This window comes from Chlamydotis macqueenii, chromosome Z, assembly GCF_036417535.1.
Source record: "Chlamydotis macqueenii isolate bChlMac1 chromosome Z, bChlMac1.mat, whole genome shotgun sequence".
Lineage (NCBI taxonomy): Eukaryota > Metazoa > Chordata > Aves > Otidiformes > Otididae > Chlamydotis > Chlamydotis macqueenii.
The window spans coordinates 30,350,427-30,374,032 of NC_141593.1; the positions used below are offsets into that span (position 1 = coordinate 30,350,427).

At 37.4% G+C, this 23,606-nt stretch overlaps 1 protein-coding gene across 1 annotated transcript in view; it reads right to left on the bottom strand.

Annotated features, from left to right (window-relative positions):
* PTPRD (protein tyrosine phosphatase receptor type D) overlaps positions 1 to 23,606 on the bottom strand; it is a 371,958-nt gene that overhangs the window by 126,297 nt on the left and 222,055 nt on the right. The window contains exons 5-11 of the mRNA XM_086770018.1: positions 18,079 to 18,267; positions 16,850 to 16,858; positions 16,099 to 16,116; positions 14,288 to 14,398; positions 12,904 to 12,915; positions 10,616 to 10,885; positions 9,459 to 10,040 (exon numbers count right to left, since the gene is read on the bottom strand). Of these exons, the coding sequence (XP_086626144.1) occupies positions 9,459 to 10,040; positions 10,616 to 10,885; positions 12,904 to 12,915; positions 14,288 to 14,398; positions 16,099 to 16,116; positions 16,850 to 16,858; positions 18,079 to 18,267 (1,191 nt within the window). The remainder of the gene's footprint in view (positions 1 to 9,458; positions 10,041 to 10,615; positions 10,886 to 12,903; positions 12,916 to 14,287; positions 14,399 to 16,098; positions 16,117 to 16,849; positions 16,859 to 18,078; positions 18,268 to 23,606) is intronic.

Here is a 23,606-nt window from a genome sequence, read left to right on the forward strand (position 1 = left end):
TTATTATATCATTACAAGTATATTTCTTTTGTACAGTAAAAGACTTAAAAATACCATGAAGTAAATGGTAAAAATAATTTGTGATTGTAATTCTTGTCTTCCCCAGACTTCTACAGAATGTCACTCCGAGGATAACACTGCCCTCATGTACACTGGTGCAGGTTTGATATTTAACCTTTAAACAGACAGATAACCTGTCAACATGAGGTGCATATTCAAGCTCCTGTGTGGAGGCTGCAAGTCCTCACGATTCAGTTGTTTGTTTTTTTTTTTTCAGAAACCGGAGAAAATAGAAAAGGAAAAAATAGAAAAGGATGTTGCCTATTTCAGAACGAATAAGTGAGGGTGAACAGGAGACCAAGTCTCTTTACAAGAAGAAAAAAAGGATAGGCGTAATCAGATATTTTTCCAAAAGATGTCAGGTGCAAAAAGAGACAACTTCCTATGTACTGCAAAGCTCAAAAAGGAAAAGATCACAAAGCACAGGGAGCAATTATAGGAAATATCAACAAAGCCTTTTTGGCAGAAATGCTTCTAATTTTATGCTTTTAAAATTGAATGGATTTGAAACTAAGAGGGAGAGAGTGGGATAACTTGATAATTCCTAACTTTGCAACAGATTCTGAAATACCACTAGATCAAACTTTAACTTGGCAAATCTATAGTATAGTTGTATAAATGCATTTACTAGGTGAACACTACAAGTTTTTAGGTTAGCTGCTTCAAAACACTCCTGAATTTAACACTCCTGTTAAACAGCTGCAGATTTGGCTTCTGTTGAACACAACTTAAAGTAGATGTGCAGCCCCACTGCAGGCTTGCCAAAAATTAATAAGATGATCTGGAGTTTAGGCAGGTATTTGGAAGTTTTTATTTTTGCCACAGGTTGTTCCAAATGATCTCATGAAACTAAGGTGTGCACCTGGCTATAGGCATTTTGTTTGCTTCATCTGACAAAAAAAAAAATAAAAACTGCTACAACCAACCTGTGGAAAAAAGTCATTTGTTTCAATGTGTATCAAAGGCTAGCAAAATTTTTTTTTTTCGCAAAGTAACTGAGCAGCATGGTTGGAGTTACAAAATCACCTTTGCCTGCTCATGTAAGATCAAACAGCAGCTTATGTTACCGGTGTGTCGTAGTTCAGCCCCGATCGGGACCAGACTACGCAGTCTCTCTCTCACTCCCCCCACCCTCCGAGAGAATAGGAGGAGATGATATAAGAAAAATGGCTCAAGGTTTGAGATAAGGACGGGGAGAAATCCTTAAAGTTACCGTCACGGGCAAAACAGACTCGACTTGGGGAAAACTATTCATTTATTTCTAAAATTAGCAGGAGAATGAGACAGGGAACAAGATAACCTCCCCCCACCCCTCCCTCTTCCCGGGCTTAGCATTATCTCTACTACCTTTCCCTCCCGAGCGGCACGGGGGGGGAAAAGGGAATGGGGGTCGCGGTCAGTTCATCACGCGTTGTTTTTACGCCGCTGTATCATCGTCGGGGGAAGAACTCCTCACATTCCTCCTCTGCTCCAGCGTGGGGTCCCTCCCACGGGCCACAGTCCTTCGTGAAACTGCTCCGGCGTGGGTCATCTCTTCCACGGGGTGCAGTGCCTCTAGAACAGCTGTCCCAGCGGGCCCTCCATGGGCCACAGCCTCCTTCAGGCCTCCACCTGCTCCGGCGTGGGGTCCTCCACGGGCTGCAGGTGGATCTCTGCCCCTCCGTGGACCTCCATGGGCTGCAGGGGGACAACCTGCTCCACCATGGTCTTCACCACAAGTTGCAGAGGAATCTTGGCCAGGAGCCACATTACTCCTCCCCCTCCTTCTTCACTGACCTTGGCGTCTGCAGCCGTTCCTCACAACAGGCTGGCAGATGCCTCTCAGGATCCTTTTTACATCTTATTCACTTCTCATCTCCTCTCCACTTCCTGCAGCCAGGCCGGGCCGAGTTGGGCCCAGTCGGCTGCCCGGCGGGAGGCCAGAGGGTGAGGCCTGCAAGGCCCATGAGGCTCGCGCCTCCCCCTCTCTGCCCCCCGCTCAGCTGCTTCACATCTTCTCCTCCTCTTTTTCCTGTTTTCCGCTACTTAAATACGTTATCGCAGAGGCGTTATCACGGGACATTCTGCTACCAATTGGCTCGGCCTTGGCCAGCAGCGGGTCCGCCCTAGGCCTGGCCGAGTCCACTGAACAAAGGGGAGCGACTTCTAGCAGTTTCCTACAGAAGCTACCACCTTAGGCCCCCCCCCTCACTAACAAAACCAGAACACGGTGCCATGCTATCTATCTTGTGTTTGACATCTCTATCAGTGACCTGGAGGTGGGGATGGAGGGCACACGTTCCAGGTTTGCAGGTGACATCAAGCTGAGGGGGACCAGTTGACACACTAAAGGGCCAGGCAGCTGTTAAGAGGGAGTTGGAGAGCAGGAAGGAATAGGCCAATGTCTCCCCATGAAGTTCAACAAGCCTTGTCCAGGGAAAGCAGAGCCCTGCAGGGATGTGGGCTAGGGCTGATGGGGCCAGGGAGCTGGTTCCGGGGATGGCCTTGGGTCCTAGCATGCAGCAAGCTGAGCCAGGGTCAGATGTGTGCCCAGGTACCAACAAGGGCCAGCAGTGCCTGGAGTGCTGTGAGCAGAAGATGGTCCCAAGAGCCAGGGCAGGGCAGGGATTACCTCCTCTGCTCAGTGTCTGTCAGACTGTGTTTGGGTACTGCATCTGGTTTTGGGCATCAGGAAGAAGGCTCTGTGCTGGGGCCCTTGCTCCGCGAAGAGAGGCTGCAGGACTGCGGCTGGTTCAGCTGGGAGAAGGGATAGCTTTGAGGGCACCCACTAGTATCCCTGGCACTGATGGAAGGGATGGAGTAGATGCAGACAGGCTCTTCACAGCTGTGCATGGCAGGAGGGCAAGAGACAACAGCAAAAGCTGAAACACGAGAAGCTCAGGCTGGAGATGAGGAGAAGCCTTTTTCCCATGAGGACAGCCCAGTGGTGGAGCCCAGGCTCAGGGAGGTTGGACCATATCCAGCCTTGTGGGGGTTTTACACCTCAACTGGCTGAAGCCCTGAGCCATCTGGTCTGATCTCACAGCTGAGCCTGCTCTGGGCAGGGGCTAGAGACCTCCCCAGAAGATCACTCTACCCACCTGAATCATCCTGTGATGCTATGATCTACGCTTAATATATGGATACATGAACTGTAGGACACAGTCAGGCACTAATAGTTAAGGACCAGCCAAGTGACCCATATGAAGACTAGTACCATCTGTTATGATAAATATTTCAGTAGATGGTGAACAAAGGGTATTTCCTGTCTCTCTGCATGTTTTAAGACCCTCGTCCTCCAAGTATTCAACTCAGAAAAACCCTTTATGGTCTTAGGTCTGCAATTCTCTATAGTGTTATACGACAAGTTGATGGTTAATTGGACTTTCCCAAATGCTGTTTGTCAAAATAATATCTTACTGCAAAATCTAGTCTCCCATCACAGTTAGGCAACTCTGAAGATGAAAACACTGGCAGAAGAAAGAGGCAACAGGGAAGAAAGAAAACAAAACCAAAATAACAGAAACAAAACAAACTGTATTGCTGATAAGCTCTGGGAGGGAACCCAAGGCATAAGCCAAAGGAAAAGTACCAGATACGAGAGCGGAACAATAACTTTAAAAATATTTAGGATTTATGCCTACAACATACAACATCTGTTCAAAAAATTCTTCAGTGGCATGTGGAAACTAAGCCAAGCTGGAGGAGCTGACAGATGGAATTGGTCTCCTTCAGTCATAGAATCACAGAATGGTTAGAGTTGGAAGAGACCTTCAAAGGTCATCTAGTCCAACCCCCCTGCAAGGAGCAGGGAAATGCCCAACTATATTAGGGTGCTCAGAGCCTCATCCAGCCTGGCCTTGAATGTTTCCAGGGATGGTCTTCCACCACCTCTCTGGGCAACCTGTTCCAGTGTTCTACAACTCACATTGTAAAAAATTATTTCCTAATATCCAATCTAAATCTACCTCCCTCTATTTTAAAGTCTACTTCAGAGATGGAAAAAAATCTAGGGAAACTGGAAAATCTATGTGAGTGGACTTCATACTCTTGCTGAAATGTTTTTAATTACACACATCAAATCTAACTTTCCATGTCAGTGCTGTACATGGTCATGGAATCTTTTTGCATGAGCTTTCCCTCAACATTGTCTTTTCTGTTTTTTTTTCTGCTTTGAGGTCAATGTGCTCTACAAATGTACATTAAAACCCGTTACTTCCCTGTGCACCTCTTCTTATTTCTTGCTTGTAAACATGACATAACTTAAGTAGTACACATGATGAAATGCTACAATGCAGTGATAAAACAAGGAACAAAGTTCACAATTACTCTTTTCAAAACTTCATGCCAACTGCTACACCTTTGCTTGCCTAGTCCTCCATATTTATTCCTGGATAATCAGAAATAAGCACAGATTGCTGGACCTTGTCCTGCGTAAGTGGTTCTACGTCTATCCTTGAACCAAGTGCCAGAATATAATCAGAAAATGAGATCTCAAATCTGAAAGGCACTTTATTTCCTTACAGAACTCCTCAGCTGTCTGAGGTAACCAGAAAAACACTCCAGAGCTATACTGGGTTTGCAAGTGTTGCTGGAAAGAGAGGAGAGTCTCCAGGCTAGAAAGGGCCCCATGACATTGCTACTGTGAAATTCATAGCTACATTAAACCTCAATCAGTTCAATTAGGAATCAGTTTTGCAGAGGATAACAGATTGATAAAGAGACTTTACAATCAGTTGGAAACTGTAAGGCACCAAGATTTCATGTTTGTGCTTGCTCTGGAAGAAGTATGAATCTCCACAGAGAAGCTCTTACAACTAAAGAGTTAATGTGTTCCAGAGTTTTTGTTTTGTAAAATAACACTTGAACTATGTGGAGTACCAAATTGTCATAGAATATAATTACAAAATAAAATGGGTAACGTACTAACTATGTATGCATCCTGCCCTCCCTCTATCAATCTGCTACAACAGAAATAAACTCTTGAAATGAGTCTGAAGATAGCTGAGGCTTGCAGTTCTGCAGTATCAAGCACAGAACCACAGCGTTCATAATAATTAACCACAATATATTTTTAACATCCAAAAAGCATAGCACATTTCATGAAAAATAACCAGAAATCCATAATTCCCTTTCTTAAAATAATATGTGCAACTGACACTGAGGGAGCCCACAGAATAAAATAAACATATTGGTCAATCTTAAAGACAGAGTTTGCATAGTTTTCTCTAAATGACTACAGAATACAGTGAAGAGGTGAATTATTCTTCAGACTAATTCTGTCTACACTGTATTTCTACAGTGGAGCAGTAGAATTGTCTTAAAATTACTTCAAGCTGCATTCTTCCGTTCCTAAGTTCAGCGACAAAAGTAATGTGTCCACATATTTGCAAAAATCAGAATTCTGGACTAGAAAACCTGCATATTTTTAAAAACAAAATCCCATATCCATACTGTATTTGGTTTTCTAACCAGAAGAAAGAAAGGGAGATTAAAAGCTAGAAAAATCACTGTATGAGGGTAAGATCCTCAATATTGATCTCATCATATTAGCATTTAAATGAAGTAAGCACAGAAACTGAGGCACTTAACAGAAGTTAACTGTGCTTTGAGAGCAGAGGGGTTATTCACAAGCTGAAGTATTCTTTTCTACCCAACCAGAAATGTTCCTTAGGAGGAATTTTGTCACTTAAAAACCATCCTGCACCCCACCTCAGCTCCAAATTGTTCTTCCACCTGCGTCCTGGCATCATGGCTGAGTTTCAAGCTGCATGCTCTCAACACTTCCCTTGTGGAAACCCATTTCCACAAAATGCTTCATTAGGAGACTAGTACTGTGGAGTTTCAAAGTCATGAGGTGTCCCTGTTCATGCGTTCACAAGAAAAAAAAATCGAAGTCTGGCAAAGTAGCTAGCTTGCTACAACACAGAACTGTACTCCCACGCCACAGATTCCCTTTCTCTGAATTTGTAATATTTTACAATAAGAACTCCAGAACCATTAAATCATTTCCCTTAAGCCAAGGCACCGTATATGTGCCCTGCAAGTCAGATATTTGATTTTCTCATTACAGTTCTTTTCCATATGCTCAAAAGATTAGCCTTTTATAAACATAACAGCCCTTAGCCTTCAAACCACTGCCAATCTTTGGTTTAAAATTAAGAATATGTTTTATAGTCTAAATTCTTGTCTAAAGAAGCATATCTTTACAGGTTCACATTCATTTTCCAGAATATTTTCTCTCTCTTTCTCCAGTAATCCACCTTGTGTATCTCTCACTCTCCCCTCTTTCTACCTAAACTCAGAATAAAAATAGAATTCTCTTAATTCCTTCAGTAGGTATCTTTTCTTTGCACGTTAAAAACCAAACTGAACCAAGTCAAACCAAACTAAACCCAGACATGCAGTTTAAAGCTTAAGAATTTTCCTGTATACACAGGTTAAAGTATGTCGCTCTGAGAATATGGGTACTTCTGGCCAGTTTAAGCAAAGAAAGAAAATATGAGAAGATAGGTATGGAGTGTGTCCTGGGCAGCGAAATGGAGACAAACCAGCAGAGCTTTTGTTTTCTAGTGAAGTAAAGAAAAAGGACAAGAAGTATCACACTAAAGCTTATACAGATACTTCTTTATTTAAAATTTGGTGTTAATAAGTCAATTCACCTAAATAATATACTGATCCTGACACCATCCTCAGTAGAATCAAATAAAAAATGCAGGATAATTACTTTCTTAGGCATAGCTATCTTCCCTTATTCAAAAGGCTCAACTCTACAGCTGTTTTCTCATCACTTAATTTTTTAAAACAGTGTCCTTTTACAGTAAAGAAAACACTGCTGAAAACAACTGAGCAATAGGACATGGCTTTTCCTTAAAATGCTTAAGTAGAATAATGAAACACAAAATTGAACATAAAATTTTATTTTTTTCAATGTTCGATTGTCTGAAAAATGCTTTCTTCTCTTCCCCTCCAACTACATGGTAATATTAGGTAATATTTTAATTACAAAGCTAATTTTCAGTATTAGAACAGTTTTGGCTGATCTGCAAAGTGAAAAGCTACTCATACAGCCATTTCAAAAGAACAATTCTGTTGTACTAAGAAAGCACAGATTCTTGTAAATAGGCTTTTTAAAAACAACTTATACATTTTTTATACTCTGTCTCCAAAGATCAGAATACACATAAGGGAGGAAAGCTTGAAGGAAACCAAGCTAACAGAGCCTGTAAGTCACAGCTGCTAATCATGTTTTGTTGTATATATACTCTAAGTAAGCATAAGGGTTAAGCTACATGTTCATAATGATAAGCTTATTTGTTTCAAACAAGAAAAAAAAAATCAATCAAAATGTAAATCACCATCTCATTTCTTTTTTTTACTTTTTTACATATGTTCCTATTAAATCAATTTCTGCTGTTTCTAAATGGCACTTAATAATTCACTCTATTTATTTGGATGAGTTTCAGCTTGAGAAAGACTTCACCAAAACAATCATATTCAGATTTAGATTATAGCAAATCTGGAAGAGAAGGGCAAGGAGGCACTTTATTCTGCAGTGCTGGAGAGAAACTGCTGGATAGAAACATGGGAGAAGCTTAGTATTTAAACATATCCTGAATGGGAGAACTGCACTAGACTTTCTTAGATATTTCTCTTCTACGACTTAAAATGTTCGTAGTTCAAGCACAAGTGTCAGTGCTTAAAAATGCCTCCTGTATGACATATTTTTGTTTTCTTTTGATTTTTAACATAGTCACAAGTAAACAATGTCAAGTTAACTCTGTAACGAAGTGGAAAACATATGCTGAGAATCTTTCCTGCACTGTTAACACTGTCATAATTTTTTCAGATTGCAACAGTAATTGGAAACAAGACAGGCATGTTTAACGGCAAGTTCTACAAAGGTTTTAATAAACAGAGCTTTTCCAAAGTGACCGCAGCAAGTAATGTAACTTGGGCCAGTCCAGTTCAGCCTCAGTGCTCATTATTTTGATTGCTTCATCCTTCTCTGGAAAAGCAGTGACAAAACTCTTGCTAATCTAAAAGGTTTACAATTACAAGTGAAAATACAGTTGAGAGGCTCACTAAACCTTCTTTAAAAGCTTTTTGCACATGGGTTCAAAAAGAAATCAGGTGTCAATATAAAAACTAGTCCCTGAAAAATGTTAACAACTGTCAAAATTAAGTGATGGCGTACATATTTACATTTGCATGTGCACACAGACACATTTTAACATACCACTAGAAGGTCTTCTAAAACAGTTAATTCAGTAACTTTTTAGCTGAGATACTGCACAAGGTAACACCTAGACCTTTGTGTAATGCAACACTTAGAAAGGTTCCAGGACAATAATTCAATTTCTGTTCTTTGTTAAACGCATGTTGGTAAAACGCAGAAGTAAAAAGTGGATGAAACATAACTGTCTTCAGTTACATTTTAGAGATATGTTTCTTAAGAATTTGAGGGGTGCTAAATTCTTTAACAGGAAAATTTCCAGCACTAAAAAATTCAAGTAGTATTGCATAATATTTCTAGGCAATCACTCACCTACAGTAATACTTCATACAGCTTTCTCTAAACTGCTAGACAAAGGGAGCTTTTATCTCGTATTGCTACAATAAAACACCTTCTGCAGTGTAGCTTTACCAGAGCTTCTCACTTTTGATTTCGTAAAATCGCTGCAATGTTTTTCACTATACTTCTTTGTCCTCTTCTGATAAAACTAATTCATGGACCTAAAACTCCTGTACAGAAACAAAGCAACCTAACTGTAAATGCACAACAAGAAAATGGTGACCTTGTGGTACACACTTTGTAGAGGCTGGTTGGATTTGATTTATAAATTCGAAGTGTACAGAACTACTTGCTTGAACCTACACAAAGGTTTGTTATTTTTTTTAAAGCTTTCATGTTTTGTATGTTTGTAGAACCTTATGAACCATTTTAAAATACAAGCAGTACACACACACTTTAAATTTCTAAAAGCAAGATTCACAGGAGCGGTGCAGCATGAGGGAAACACATGCCTCCTAAAAAAACCCACCAACATAGGTAACTCCTCAAAGAAAGTTGTGAAGAATACTTGACAAACACTTCTGGTGCACAGAGCACTGCCAAATAGAAGCCATAACATTTAGCTACCTTCAGAATGACAGTTTCCCTAAGATGGCAGTTAAACTTCAGTTAAACTTCTTGAGATTGATGAAAAACAAAATGAAAGTATGGGGGGATAATTTCCACTCCTCAGTGATAATTTGCACTGTGGAATTTAGAAAAGGTTATCTGCAAAAACTGTCTGAATAAACTGGCTACCCTGGAGAGACATTTTTTTTCAACATTTTAAACTGAAATTCTCTCTTTGCAAAATTTCTGCATGTATTTAATGTTTTCACACAAACTTTGTTCATCGATAGCTTACCTCCTGTTTGAGTGATGACCTGAATGTCACTAGAAAGTGGTCCATCCCCAACAGAAGTAAAAGCAAGAACCTTCACAGAGTATGTTTTCTGGGGTACCAAATTCCCTATAGTGGTAATATGGCTGTCAGCGACATTGTGCTTCATCCAGCTGTTGACATGCTGAGTGGGGTCCATGGTGTAATAAACTCTGTAACCTTGTATTTGTCCATTAGGTTCCTCAGGTTCTTCCCACTGTACCAAAATAGTGGTAGAGCTCAACATACGAGCCTGCACGTTGCGTGGTGCACTTGAAGGTGCTTGCTCTGAAGTCCTTGTTGACACAGGCTCACTGGGTGGCCCTCGCCCAATGTTATTTACAGCAACTACTCGAAATTCATACTCTGAATATGGGCTTAGGCCAGCCACACTATAGCGTGTTGTAGCCACCCCATCAATTTCTTTATATGGCTCCTCAGAGTTTTTAGGCTTGTGTTGTATTATATAGTAAGAAACTGGATCAGGATTTCCAGAATCCCAAGTCAATGTTATGCTTGTTGCTGTGCTTTCTGTCACCACAGGTGTTCCAGGAGGTTTTGGTAAGGCTTAAAATAAATGACAAAAAAGACAGTTAGCTCTATGTAACAGTAGACATTAATTATTACAACAAGAAGCTTAAAAACCAAACAAAACAACAACAACAAAAAAAACCAGGAAGACTTGAATAGAAAGAAGGTGTGATCTGTTCTGAGCAAGCTTTTGGAAATTATGATTTACTCCAGAAATTTATCAGAAAACATGGAAGTTTTGTACTGTCAGGTTTATTTGATATAAATTAATGATACTGACTTTTGTAATGGATCTCGTAAACATAGGTAGAAGAGGAATCTCACAGACAGACAGTGCACCATTACAGTTTAAATTTCAGATATTTTTGGAACCTCTAGTTTCCAGTTACTCAGTGAACATGATACTTGGATATCCAGTAACTCTAAAAATCAAACTACTTAAAGGTTCTTAAAAGTTCCTGCTGTTGAAAAGTCTATACAGGATTATAAGATCCTTTATTTACTTGAAACGAAGGCTGGGAGCTCTTTCGGTGCAATATCTTTGCTCAGAATATGGCAATGAACAAAAGAAAAGATTGAACTATGTTCAGACAGATGTGCTTGGGATATACCTTTGACAGTAATCTGCGCTATTGCTTCTATAACACCAAGGGTAGACATAGCAACACAAGTATAGTTTGCAGACTGCCTGACATCATTAAGCTCAAGGACGTTCCTCCCTATTGGCATATCATCCTCAGGTGTCAAATCTTCTGCTCCTAGCATCCATTTCACGTATGGCATTGGTGACCCCACCGCAACACATGTGATATTTACACTCCCGCCAGGCATGATCTCATGATTGGTGGGGGGGATAGAGAACCTCGGTGGGACCCGTCGAACTGGAACAAAACACAAAAAAACGTAATAACATATACAAAAAAAGAAACTGAGTCTTGCATACGGACTACATGCAGTGTACAGACACAATTTAATGTTTTAACGTGTTATGCTGATCTGCCAGAAAATATGTATAAAAAACATATGAGACTAAACAAGAATTTTGTCTGCACACAATGTGAATTATTCTATATTTACTTGAGGATATCATTAGGCACATTCATACAAAGGCTGATTCAGACCTATTAGGGCTCCACAGTTAGCTAACTACATACTAACGATACACAAACACCATGCAAAAGATATACACACGCACACGCCCGCGCACACACACACACGCACATATATATATGCATTTATATGCCCATACATATATATATATGCACATTAAGAAAACTGGAAGGTCAACAGCATGCTTGAGTTGATTACCAAAACCAACTTCAATGCTGTGTTCTTCCAGTTGATGTGAATAAATGTGCTAGGCCACATTGTCACATCACAGTCCTGGAACACATTGCCTACAGCACATTGAAAGTGCAATTTCATTTGCTTTCAGACTCAAAGTAGATGCAGCCTCAAGACCTCACACTAACACTGAAACAAACATAGAAAAAAATATACATAGTTACACACAGATACAAATATATATATATGCACATATATATACATATATAGACATATACATATATAAATACATATATATATAGTCACAGAAAGAAATTAGGCAAAGCCAGTATAAAGTACTGGATTTGGTCATGCAAGCGAGCAAATGACAGACTCAATAGAGAATCATGCTTAGGGAAATGTCTGAGTAAAAACTGCAGAAAGAAAAAGAACTCAAAAAGAAAACACACTGGGTGAGGAAAGAAAACTTGAAAGAGATGGGGATAGGATAGGCTGACAGATACAAGAGTTTAAGAGGAGCATAGAGTTTGAGGGAGGAGGAAATTAGATTAAGTTTAGGTGGTTAAAAAGCAACTGTTAGGAAGGGCCACTGGGAAAACAGCAGAACATTTAACATTCAGGATTCCACTATGCTCACAGTTAAGGGAAAGCAAAATAAGCTATAAGGGTCGATAATATTAGACATTTCTGTATTGATAGCAAGGAATGGCAACCTCAAATACACAGCAGGACATTTCACTAACAGAGCAGTTAATATTTAAGCAAACACAACACCGAGAAAATTACCAGGCAATAACAGATCAGTGTTCCTGCTTCAAATATTCTCAGTGGTGTGCATATGTGTGGGGGAGGTGGAAGAGAGAGAGGTAGCTGAGAGAGGTAGGTTTGTATTTAGGCCTTTCATTGGATAGTGTACTTGAAAATGTATTTATTTGGGTTTAATAGAGGCTAATCATTAAGGCAGTTTTAATTCAGCAAAAAAAAAGTAAAATAAAAGGCTATGAGTGAGTTTCAAAAAAATAATGAAAACTGTATTAGTCCAAAACCTTTCCACTGGGTTTGATTAAATTTCTGTGATCTTCTACGGATCCAGAAGGGGCTTACTGCAATGGCCTCATGAGTGAATGACAGGCAGAAGGGGAACAAGCAGAGAGCAAAACATCCGTCAGCGGCCAGTTCACAGAGGCCACACAAAGCAAGCGGCAGGCAATGAGGAATTTCTTGTATTGAACACAATCCTTATAGACAAAGGAGAGTTTAGTCTTCATGCGCGGGCTGTTTAGAAAAGCAGTTGCTGAAACCATTCCTTGAAAAGCAGGCATCAGTATAAAAAAGAAATCAAAAGGGAAGAAAAAGCAGGAACACTGACCAAGTTTACTAGACGTTAGTGTTAAAGCTAAAAAGGTTGCCATGCATCCAGGCTCATTCTCTCTTATCATGCACAACAGTTAGATACCAGCACCCATCAAAAGCCATGACCAGGGCATTCTCTGCTTAAACATAACATTAACTTAAAAAATGCCACAATGCAGCTACATTCATTTCATTTGTATTCTTTGTTATTGGTTTAATTAATAGTTTTGTTAGGTGGGTAAAAAGTAAAAAACACACCAACCTTCTCGCAGCTCTGAGGGATGTAGGGGGTTTGATGCAGAACACAATGAAATGAGGAAAGGAGAAAAACAAGGGAAACACAGAGAGAGTAAAAAGGCCATATCAAGGCTTTCAACTGCTACTTGAACATCTCTACTTGCTCTAATTAAACCTTCCTACCTCATCTTGAAAAGTTAGCATTTTCCACAGCTATAACGGTGTTATAAACAATAGCTAGCATAATTTTGAAATTTTCCTTTGGATAAAAAGGTATACATGCCTCATGCAGTACAGGAAAGTCAGTATGTTGGAGGAGAAGAAAAAGAAAAAAAAAAAGATCAAATAACTTTCTATGGATGTCACAACTATGAAATGTTTTCCTTTCTTTTTTTTTTTTATTAGCCAAAAGAGCCACACCATACGAAAACACATCAGGTTGACCGAAAAATCAGCTCTAATAAAAATTTCAAAATCAAGCTAGGTATTTTTGGTAAGGTCATCCTACAGTAAAGTTTACAGCTGTTTATGTTTTCAGTCCTATTTCCCCCACCCATCCCCTTACACTGTAGACACACACACACACACACATATATATATATACAAATATGTATGTATGTATGTTAAAGGCTTTATTATATAGAAAGCTAAATCAACTAGCCGTTGGAAATACTGACAGAAACAAAGCAGTTTTTTCTCGTTGAACCAAAGGAATATTTTCATATGTTAAAAAAATTTACCATTTCTACTACTGCACTGAGGAATATAATGGTTTCCTTATTAATCACACCTGTCATATAGACAGGATACTTCTTCAAAAAATACAGCCAATTGATCACTATCATTATAAGGACTATACTTCACTAACAAGTCTTACATTAAATATATGTAAATATATATATACATACATATATATAAAGAAGAAATAGAAAAGAAGAAAACACAGTTGTGCTCTGCATACATATTATAAAGTTAGAAGCTTTTCCGTTGCGATTACGCAGCAGAGGTCAGGTAGGCATACACCTCAATGCGTTGGAGTTACATTCAGCTGATTAGTAGAACACCGAGCAGTTACCTCAAGAGTTTGAAAAGAAAAGCAAAACCAAACAAAACCAATAAAAGAAAATAAATGCAAAGCACAATTTAACTTAACACAAGAAAAAAAAGAAGTCAAGATGTAAAAATATAAATATACTTACAAACCTTAACCCACAGGATAGACTGGATTCAAGAGTGCCTTAAAGAACAAAACAAACCCCAAGCCTTTCCTCTACACTTTGAAATGAATTTTATGACTGACACATTTACCATGGCATTTTGATTATTACAGTGGTAGCTGTATAGATCCTGAGAGTATCTTAGCCCTGAACCTGAATGAAGAGTGGATGCCAGGGTTATGTCATTCCTACCTCTGACATATAGATTGGCAGGGGCAGAATAGCGTGTACCCGCGCTGTTGGTTGCAACACACTCATATTTGCCTTGGTCAGATTCTTCACTCAGTTCAATTTGGAGGGCACCTGTATGAATATAAAATACATTGCCAAAGAGACGGTCAGAGAAGGCTTTTTATATCCATAGCAATACACCGCTTAACAATATGAAAAGCTTGAATGCGAAGGTCCACTCAACGTCGGTTCATTCTCTTGCTAAGGTGCACAGACAGAAAATGATGCAATGAAAAAAACAAAGAGATTATTTTTTTCACATCATCAGAGCTAGCACAGGAAAACAATTTGCATTTGGCAAAAAAAAACCCCTCTCTAAACAATACTCTTTCCTAAACCATTAAAATGAAGATGGGTGAAACTGCTTCAAGGAAGAATGGCTTTTGAATAAAACAAAAGAGATTAAGTAGTTGGGTCATTATATTTTTTTAATTTTTATTTCATTGTTTTGATCTAGTAACAAAAGTAGCACAAAAGGTGGAACTCGTAAAAAAGGCAGGACAGGCTTCAAGAAATCTTCTGCTGAAGAAAGTAAAAAATGTGCAGCAACAACAAAAAGGCTGCTTGAAGTGAAAAAAAAGAAACTGCATTAGTCATTTATAATTAGCAAAATATTATTTTAAAGAAACAAAACTCCCTTAAGACATGCAGATTGGTAAGAAAAGAAAGACAGTTTTCCGCAACTTACAATCTTAAAGTACGTTTGCTGAAAAACAAAGAGTAATTTAATTAGAAGACAAAAAAGTTAAAAAGCATGGTCTACACCAACAAGGAAGAACCAACCAACCACTGCTGAGGACCATAGGAGGGCCCCCCCCAAGACACCCATCAAAATCCACAAGTGGGATTAGCAGTGCGGTGTCACAAAACCCAAGAAAAATACAAAAGAATTACAAAAGAAGTAAACAGTTTTGCCAGAGTATCAAAAACCAACAATACCACATACCATGAAGAATAATAAATCATCAACCTTTCATTTCCAAAGCCTGTAGATTAGAAGATCCAAAAATCCAGAGGTGACAGAACTCCAAGAAAACAACAACAACAAAAAAAAAACAACAAAGGGAAAAAAACTATTTCTGTAATTTTTATAGAGGGGGGGACACATCATTTTCAACTTTACAAAGTTAAAAGAAAAAAAAAGGATTGAAGAAGAACAAAAATAAAAACCTTTTATGAAAGATAAGATAAAAAGAAGATAGTCCATGTTGTCTTCTGCATGTCTGCTACTGTTCTCCCGACCATCTTGGCTTTGGTCCAGGACAAGAACAGCTAAGGAAGAAAAAAAATGATCTTTTTTTGCTCCAGTTGGACAAAAAAAAAAAAAGAGGAAGGAAAAAAAAGAGAAAAAAAAAAGAAGAAAAAGAAGAAGAAGAAAAAGAAGAAGAAGAAGAAAAAGAAAAAAAGAGGGACAAATGGTACGCTGTGACTGGGCTATGGCCAGGAGACCTGGATATGCTTTCTTTGAAGCATATCACAAATCAAATTATCATTTCTTTTTTTTTTTTTTTTTTCCAATGAACAAACAAAAAAGGGAAAGGAAGAGGGAGTGTGCAGAAAGAAAGGTCACGATATGAGAGTCACTGATCATAACCAAACAGGACAAAGGAAAAAAAATAAATCAGATGATGGACATTTCTATGGTTTGGGTTTGGGTTTTTTTTTTTTTTCCTCTTAAAAAAAAAAAAGAAACCCAGGACAAAGATGAGAGGGATGAAAGGACAGAAAGAATGAGTAAGATCATTCTGTGAACGTTAGTTCAGCACTCTTACCTCTTATTGGTGTACCACCTGGGTGGATAATATGAATGCAAATAAGATTAGAAAGAAGAAGCATTAGTACGAGAAGAAGGAGGCTAGGGCTTTGGAAGAAGAATCAAATTAGATTTACAGAATTAAATAAGGTCTTAAGAGAAACTTGAATTACTGTACTGTTAAAACAGGAATATATAAGATAGTATTATCAGGTTATAAAAACAAGTTGCATCGTACCACAAAGGGCAAAGGCTACAATTGGCTGCATTGCCATTCTCAGAGTAGCGTCTGAGTTCTTAGATGTTTGGTTATATAGGGTTAGCTATATATCGAGTATGCCTCAAACACTTAAAGGAAACTATAATACTGTACTTATGACACAGTTTAGGAAAATATTGGAAATTCTATTTAAATATATATATATATATAAATCTATATATATATAACAAGAGGATACACTGAAGGCTATCTCAAAACAAACACTGTAGATTAGGCTGGATTATGGCATTTACTCTTCTACAACTATGTGATACTTGTGTACTGTTTCTTTTAGGTGTTGCTATGACTGATAAGACAACATTTCTGTGGAGGTGTGCGTGTGCGCCACTATAGGGATCTGGTGACTACACTGACTGTTAGTAAAATGCATGCCATGCATTTTAAGAATAATAATAGTAATCATATAATAATAATCATAATCATAATAATCATAGTATTCTGAATATGGAAATTAGTGGGGGTGAAGTGCGCTTCAGAACTAAGCACTTACCAATGGATTCTGGAGATTTAAATACGGAGAGAAGAAAGACAGCATAAAAATATTATTATATTCCTTATAATTTGGTACAAAGTTTTCAATTAAAACTTTATATACTAAATCATCTATGTCACATGTGAAAAATTAATTCTTAATTTACATTAACAAGGTTAATTTACACAGTTCTGCTGACAACAAGCAAAAAGTCAGTTAACAAGACGATTTAACATCACAGGACAGGTCAAAAGCTGAGAATTCTGGGAAGACACGTGATTAAACAACTTAGATTCTACAACGATAGCTACTACAATTGCCAAAGAAAAAAGCTCATTATATCCCAATTATCTTATTTAGGGATACACTTTAAACTGCATAAATTTAGAGGTTTTTTGTTTTAAAAATCTAAAGAGAGCAAAAGAGTAAACTAGGGCAGGAGAAGAGTGAGAGAACTGCTAGGGAGACGCAAGGGGCAAAGAGAGAGAGCAGCAAAAGCTGGATTCTACATCAAAAGCAGACTTCTGTAGATCCAGAAAATGTAGGATTGATAAAGCTTTAGCGTGGGCGCACACTACTGTGGCTAAATGTGTTGGAAAAATGCTCAACCAGCAAAAAAACTTTTTCCATAGATTACCCAAGGATTTATTTTCCTTTTTTTTTTTTTTTTAATTTTCTTCTTAAGATATAATTGTGCTAGGGAAAAAGTATTGTGTTTTATGTATTTGTGAGAAGAAAGAAGATGTGTTCAAACTGGCTAATCTTTGGTGAAGTCAAATGTGGAAAAGACAGCACAAAACACATTTTAAATTTTAACTGAAGTGTCTAATGCAGGTTTTGGTTTTGATGAATATAACCATTGGTACTCCTTGCGATTTCTGAATGAAGTCCAATGTTGAAATAAATTTGTTAAAAAAAATAAAAAGGAAAGAAGAAAGAAAGAGGAGAAAATGGATCCATCAAGTACTGCAAAAAGCAGTAAAGAAAAAAATTATCAAAAAGTACAGTCACAGCAGTGAGCAATGTGGAGTAAACAGAAGCTGCAAAACATATAGAGACAGACTCTAGAAAAGGCTATGACAACATCACAGACATGGACAACACACTCAGTAACATAGAAAAGAGAGGAGGAAGAGAAATTATTACCTATAAATAAAAAAATTTTAAAAAAAGGAAGAGAAAGAAAAGAAAGAAAAGGTGAGAGAGAACAACTCTGGGCGTTAGTGGAAACAGTAACAAGACCCTACCTGAGCGTAACTGCTTGATGCGGCCATTGTTGTTGCTTGTATCAACAGGTAAGAAATCTTTGAACCAAGTTATTTCCGGATCAGGATTGCCACTGGCTGCACATAGCATGGTAGCTGTACGAGTTCGTTCAACCACCTTCAGTTGTGGGCCCATATCAATGGTAGGGAAACCTCTGGGAATTTGATCCTCTGCAAAAGAAATGTATGATTTGAAGGATTTCATATTAGTTATGTAATAACTCCTGAAAGCTCCAGTCACGACCCTTGCTTAACATTTAAGGCTCCCCTAATTGTACCCAAGGAACTGATCCAAGAAACAGATACTTGGTTAATATTTTTGGTAACTTAAAGTGATCAAAATGCTGATATAAAATAGAAGGTTCATTAAAAAGTGGCTACAAAATTTATACTTACTTATAAAATGCATTAAATTGGCATAGATACTCTATGTAGTGCACAATCATTGAACTTTCACTATAGTATTTCACAACACTGATGTTGCTCTACTTGAGAGGATCCTTATTATTTTACGTGAAATATTGAATTACCACACCTACCAACAACAGAGCAAAACCACCTTCTTTACATGAAACAAGTACATAAAAAAGTGTGATTACACAGTACAGCATTTGGCTTCAGACTTTCTTGAAAAATGTATAGCAAGCAAGTACATCCTATAAATCTTTGGAGTTCCTGGGGTCTTCTGGTCCAGGAGCTACTTGATTGCTTGTACTACGAATGCACATAGATATTACTCTGGTATAGTAAATACAATTCTCCAGTAACGTTGCATAACTCTTCAGAGCTAGGATTTCTACCAATCAGTAGTGAAGTGTCAAATCCTTCACTAGCTACAGGCTCTTCCCAAAAGGTATGTTGAAAGGTATGTTTCATGTCTGTTTATAATCATGAAGTCTTACTTTGGTAGTAACTGACAAGATTTGATTTGTGATACAGAACAAGATTTTTAGGACCTGACCTTTCCTTTCCTACTTGGCTCACACAGAAAACCCTGGAGTCCATTTTGCAAATGTAGAAGTGTACAACAAAGATAATCTATCTTGAATACTAATAGGATGGAGTAGTAAAGAGCTTTTGTTTCTTATTTTTAATAAGGGTAATTAAATTCCATCCATTCCCCTTATGCATAGAATCTCTTTGAATGAATGCTCTTCATGAAATTTTCATGAGAAACATCACAATGTAGCAGAATCAAATAGCCAGAACCGTTATATTTTTGACAGTTGTGGCTTGTTTCCAATCAGGTATTTGGCAACAAAACCCGATATTCAACATAAAATGGACCAGGGAAATAATGAAATTTCTAATTGGAGTACTTATCACAATAGATTTAGTTTTTAAGATGTTAATTGCTTTTTTTTTTTCTCTCTAAGTTTATTAGTGATTTGTACAAAACTGTCTTTACACTTTGATGATACCCAGTTTGACAAATCATCAAACACACTGTGCAAGAGAGCTGAGCAACAAATCAGTGAACAACTGCCTCTCAGCCACAGTAGGAGAAAAGTAACTATTACAAAGTTTTGATATATTGGTAGCAATACAATTTTACATGAGGTGAAAAGAAAAATATTTTTTACTGCTCATTAATATGCTCATTAGGGCCTAAACCATAGTATTTAGCACTGTTCCCTATTAATATTCAATTCTAGTGAATTAGCTTCCAATTCATCAACAATTTAAATCAGACTTGACCTTCTCAAAGCCATTTGGTACTGTCATTTTGAGAGGCCATTAAAGGGCAGATTTCTCTGTCCTTGTGCTTAATGAGTCACACATGTAATAAATATTTTGTTTAGGATGACAGATACAAGAGATTTAGAAACAGAGCACATTCTTTGAATTTGTTAGGTGTCTTAACAGTGCAGGCATTAAGAGAATGCCTTCAGTATTGTGCTAGGATAATTTTCAGTTGCTGGAAGAGCTCTACAAAAGTTATTTTCACTGAATGTATGATCTGAACATCACAGAGAGGCAATTACAAAGACTGGTTACTACACAAACCCTTAGGAGAGAACAATATGAAACAGCCTTGCCTTGTTTCCCATCACAGTTGTTCTTAGTATTTCTAAACTGTCTCTCTGTGAATTCAGTCTGACTGACATTGCTCATCTGCAAACAATGTCCTTGAGATTCCTACCTCTGTTGCCAGTTTTATCAAAGTGGTAATTGCTTCGCTTTCAAGCAACATGTATGGAAAAAGCACATCAACCTCTACATTCAGATTTAAGTATATCTACAGACACAGTCCAATAATTTCACATGTTGCTGCACCTGTCTTAGAAGTGAGCCTGCCCTCATAAATGCAACAAACTCAAACTCAGCTTTTATGTGTAAACAGTAATTTTGACAGAGTGGTGTCTTGAAAATACTAACAAGCAAAATTAAACTCTACTAAAAAGAAACCATACTTCCCTTTAAGAGTATCTACAGAAAAAAACTCCGAACATAGCTGTGCCACAACTACATATCTTAAACTCTGTTCTACTCATGCTTTAACTGTGTTTTCTCTCATCTTAAAAGAAAAAGGTGTGCTGTTGCAATCTCTCTTTTTAAATGACATAATTCTTTCATAAGAATTCAGGAACTTCCCAAGCTATGTCCAAAGGTATATTGTCAAGCCTATGTATATACAAAAGCTAGATCCAAAGAAAGAAGAGGATTTCATCCAAGTCCAGTACAATGGATTTGACTCTTAATGATAAATCTGCCCATGTGTACAACATGCCTACATGAAGAGAAAAACATTGATCTTCATCCAGAGTTTGGCCACACTTAAACATTTTGACCACTTTTTCTGTAAAAAGCTACTTTCAGATCATGTCTAGACCCTGCTAGCAGCAAGAATAGTGGCAGCTTTTAGAAACAGATTGAGTCTTAAAACTTTAACTTCTTCATAGCTACCTTGCTGTTTTAACAAGAAAGAGAATTGTGTGAATAATTTTCTCAGTTATAATATATTACGATAATATTACTATGATATGGATATGGATATGAAGTGCAAATGTGAAGTATCCAAAGCAGATTGTGATTACTTTCGTTGGGGGTTACGGAGTATAAAGGTAAGCTAATTGTATCAGGGTCCAACATTGGACAGTTGATACGAAAACTGGGTAATATTTCTGTTAAGCATTTCCTTCCACATTAACTATTTCCAACATTGAAACCCCTGTGTTCCAGAATATCCATACTAACCTGTAGTTAAATCTGTCTAATCAGCCTAGCTAAAACACATACCCAAAGCATTTCACTGCGCCTCTTAAAAAATATTGGCCTATGTGAACCAATTATTCTCATTGTGGAAACGGAGGGTAGTTCTCCATTCTATTTAGGAAGAAAAAAAAAATCTATTTCAAGACTCACTGATAGCTTTGCCACAGGCAAATTTTAGTCATTCTGTGGCTCAGAATAAAAAGGCACACATGGAGTATTCCCAGAATACACTATAGATACTGAAGATAAACTGCTGCAATAAAGTTTATTATTTCAAAGAACAGTGTAAATAAAGCTTTTATTTTCACAATTCCAGATGGTAGCAGCATATAATTTGCACTGTTTTGACATCATGACCGTATTATTCAAAATCATTCTTCCTGCAACTGAACTGAGCGTAGGATTGAGAACAGTAAAATCAAAGAGTGTAGAGGAGGGAGTAAAATAAACATTTTGCAGTAAGGTTGGTATTTTGTACCATTATTGAAGAACTATGCATATGAATAAATTGAAAAGTAAAACCAAAGCTGTTTGTAGTTATATATAAAAGACTAATTTGGATTTTAAAGATATAAAGCTTCAGAAAAGTGCCAGCTAATAAACATTATTCTTATTGAAATATTTTACAATGTAAATTTTGCCAAAAAAGTAATTATGATCAGACAATAAATTATTTTCCCAAGGTCCTTTGTTCAAATATATACACAGAGGGATACTTCTACTTAGTGGTAATGTAAGTTAGTAAAGAAGGGTAATGGCTACACTGTTAGAAAAGATCTAGGTATCTGTTGGAATTTCTTTTAAATTTCACACAATTACAACACACAAGGAAAGTGAATTAGATATTGCTAAGATGATCAGATACTCTTTAACAGTTAGTAAATACTCAAGAAGAGAACAGCTGCCCATCCTATCCCACTAAAAAACGTGCATTTAAAAATATTCTTCATATATCTAAGAGATGTGCAAAGTACTTTTGATGCCAAAGAAAACAAATTTGTTTAGTAGCTTGATATGCAATTACCCTGCAAATTGCAAAGTAATGTCTATATAACAGAACATAGAGCCACTTAGACTGAATTATCATTTGTGTGAATGTTGAAACAGCAATTTCACATTGCATTAAGTCAGTTAACATTCATTGTTATTAGCATTTAGCCTTAAACAAGTTCTCTGTTTTAACAAATGAGTGCATTGAGCCTTTGAAATTAGGTTTCTTCATAAGGACATGAAAATGGAAAAGGGAATTTGTACCTTTTGGCAGTTCTCAAACTTTGTCAAATTAAAGACTGCACATATCAAGCTCTTTCCAAAGCGACCTGTCTCACTCATGTGAACAGTGAAATACTCTCCTTTAATAATGACATTGTGGATGACAAAAATAAACATTTGGAGAGTCATCACTCGTATGAAAACACAAGTCTCAAAATAAGGGTTTATTCTTATATTTGCACTCAGATACTGTCCTAGCTTATAGCACAGCATATCATCCAAACATCATATGCCCAAATTCGGTCATGACTGAACTTTTGGATGTCTATTCTGCTTACTGGGAATTGAAAGGGAAATACAAAAGGTCAAGTTCTAATTAAAAAAAAAAAAAAAGAATTAAATAATAGCTGCCAGATGTCCCTTCTTTAACATAAGGAGAGGATTCAGTCAGAGTTATGGTAATGAAACAAAGGTAGAGAATGTGAAGTGGTGTTTTAAGTGCAAGGTATCATATATTTAGGAAAAGAAACATTACTACTACAGAAGAAACACTATTACTACAGAAGAAAACTTTTGAAGTGGAGAGGATACAGTATCCCGCATATTTCCATATGCAAATGTTCACAAGAATAAAACTATGTATTTTGTACTGGTGAATGAAAGACAAGATGATGGTGAAGGGGAGTGATATGCATTTCCATGATTACCATTTCTAATTTGAGTCTTAGTTTCCAGACAGGGTTAGGATTTAGATTACACAAGATCAGGGTTAAACTGGGGCTTGCCAAGAATGAGGATTAGGAAAACGCATGATTGCTCTACCTAGTCAATGTTTCTAACATAATAATATCTATGGTTTTGCATTCTCCTTACTTTCATTTGAAAAATAAAGGGGAAAGAATAACAGTAGTGCAGTGATGGCACTTTTTAATTTAAGCTTAACTTTTTCACATTACACACAGGTTTATGGTGTAGTAAATAATGAGATCAGCAGCAGGTTTACATGTACATCAGAGCTCACTTCTCATGCTAGCAGTTTGAATGTGCAGATTAGTCCAGAACACATAAAGGCATTATTTTAT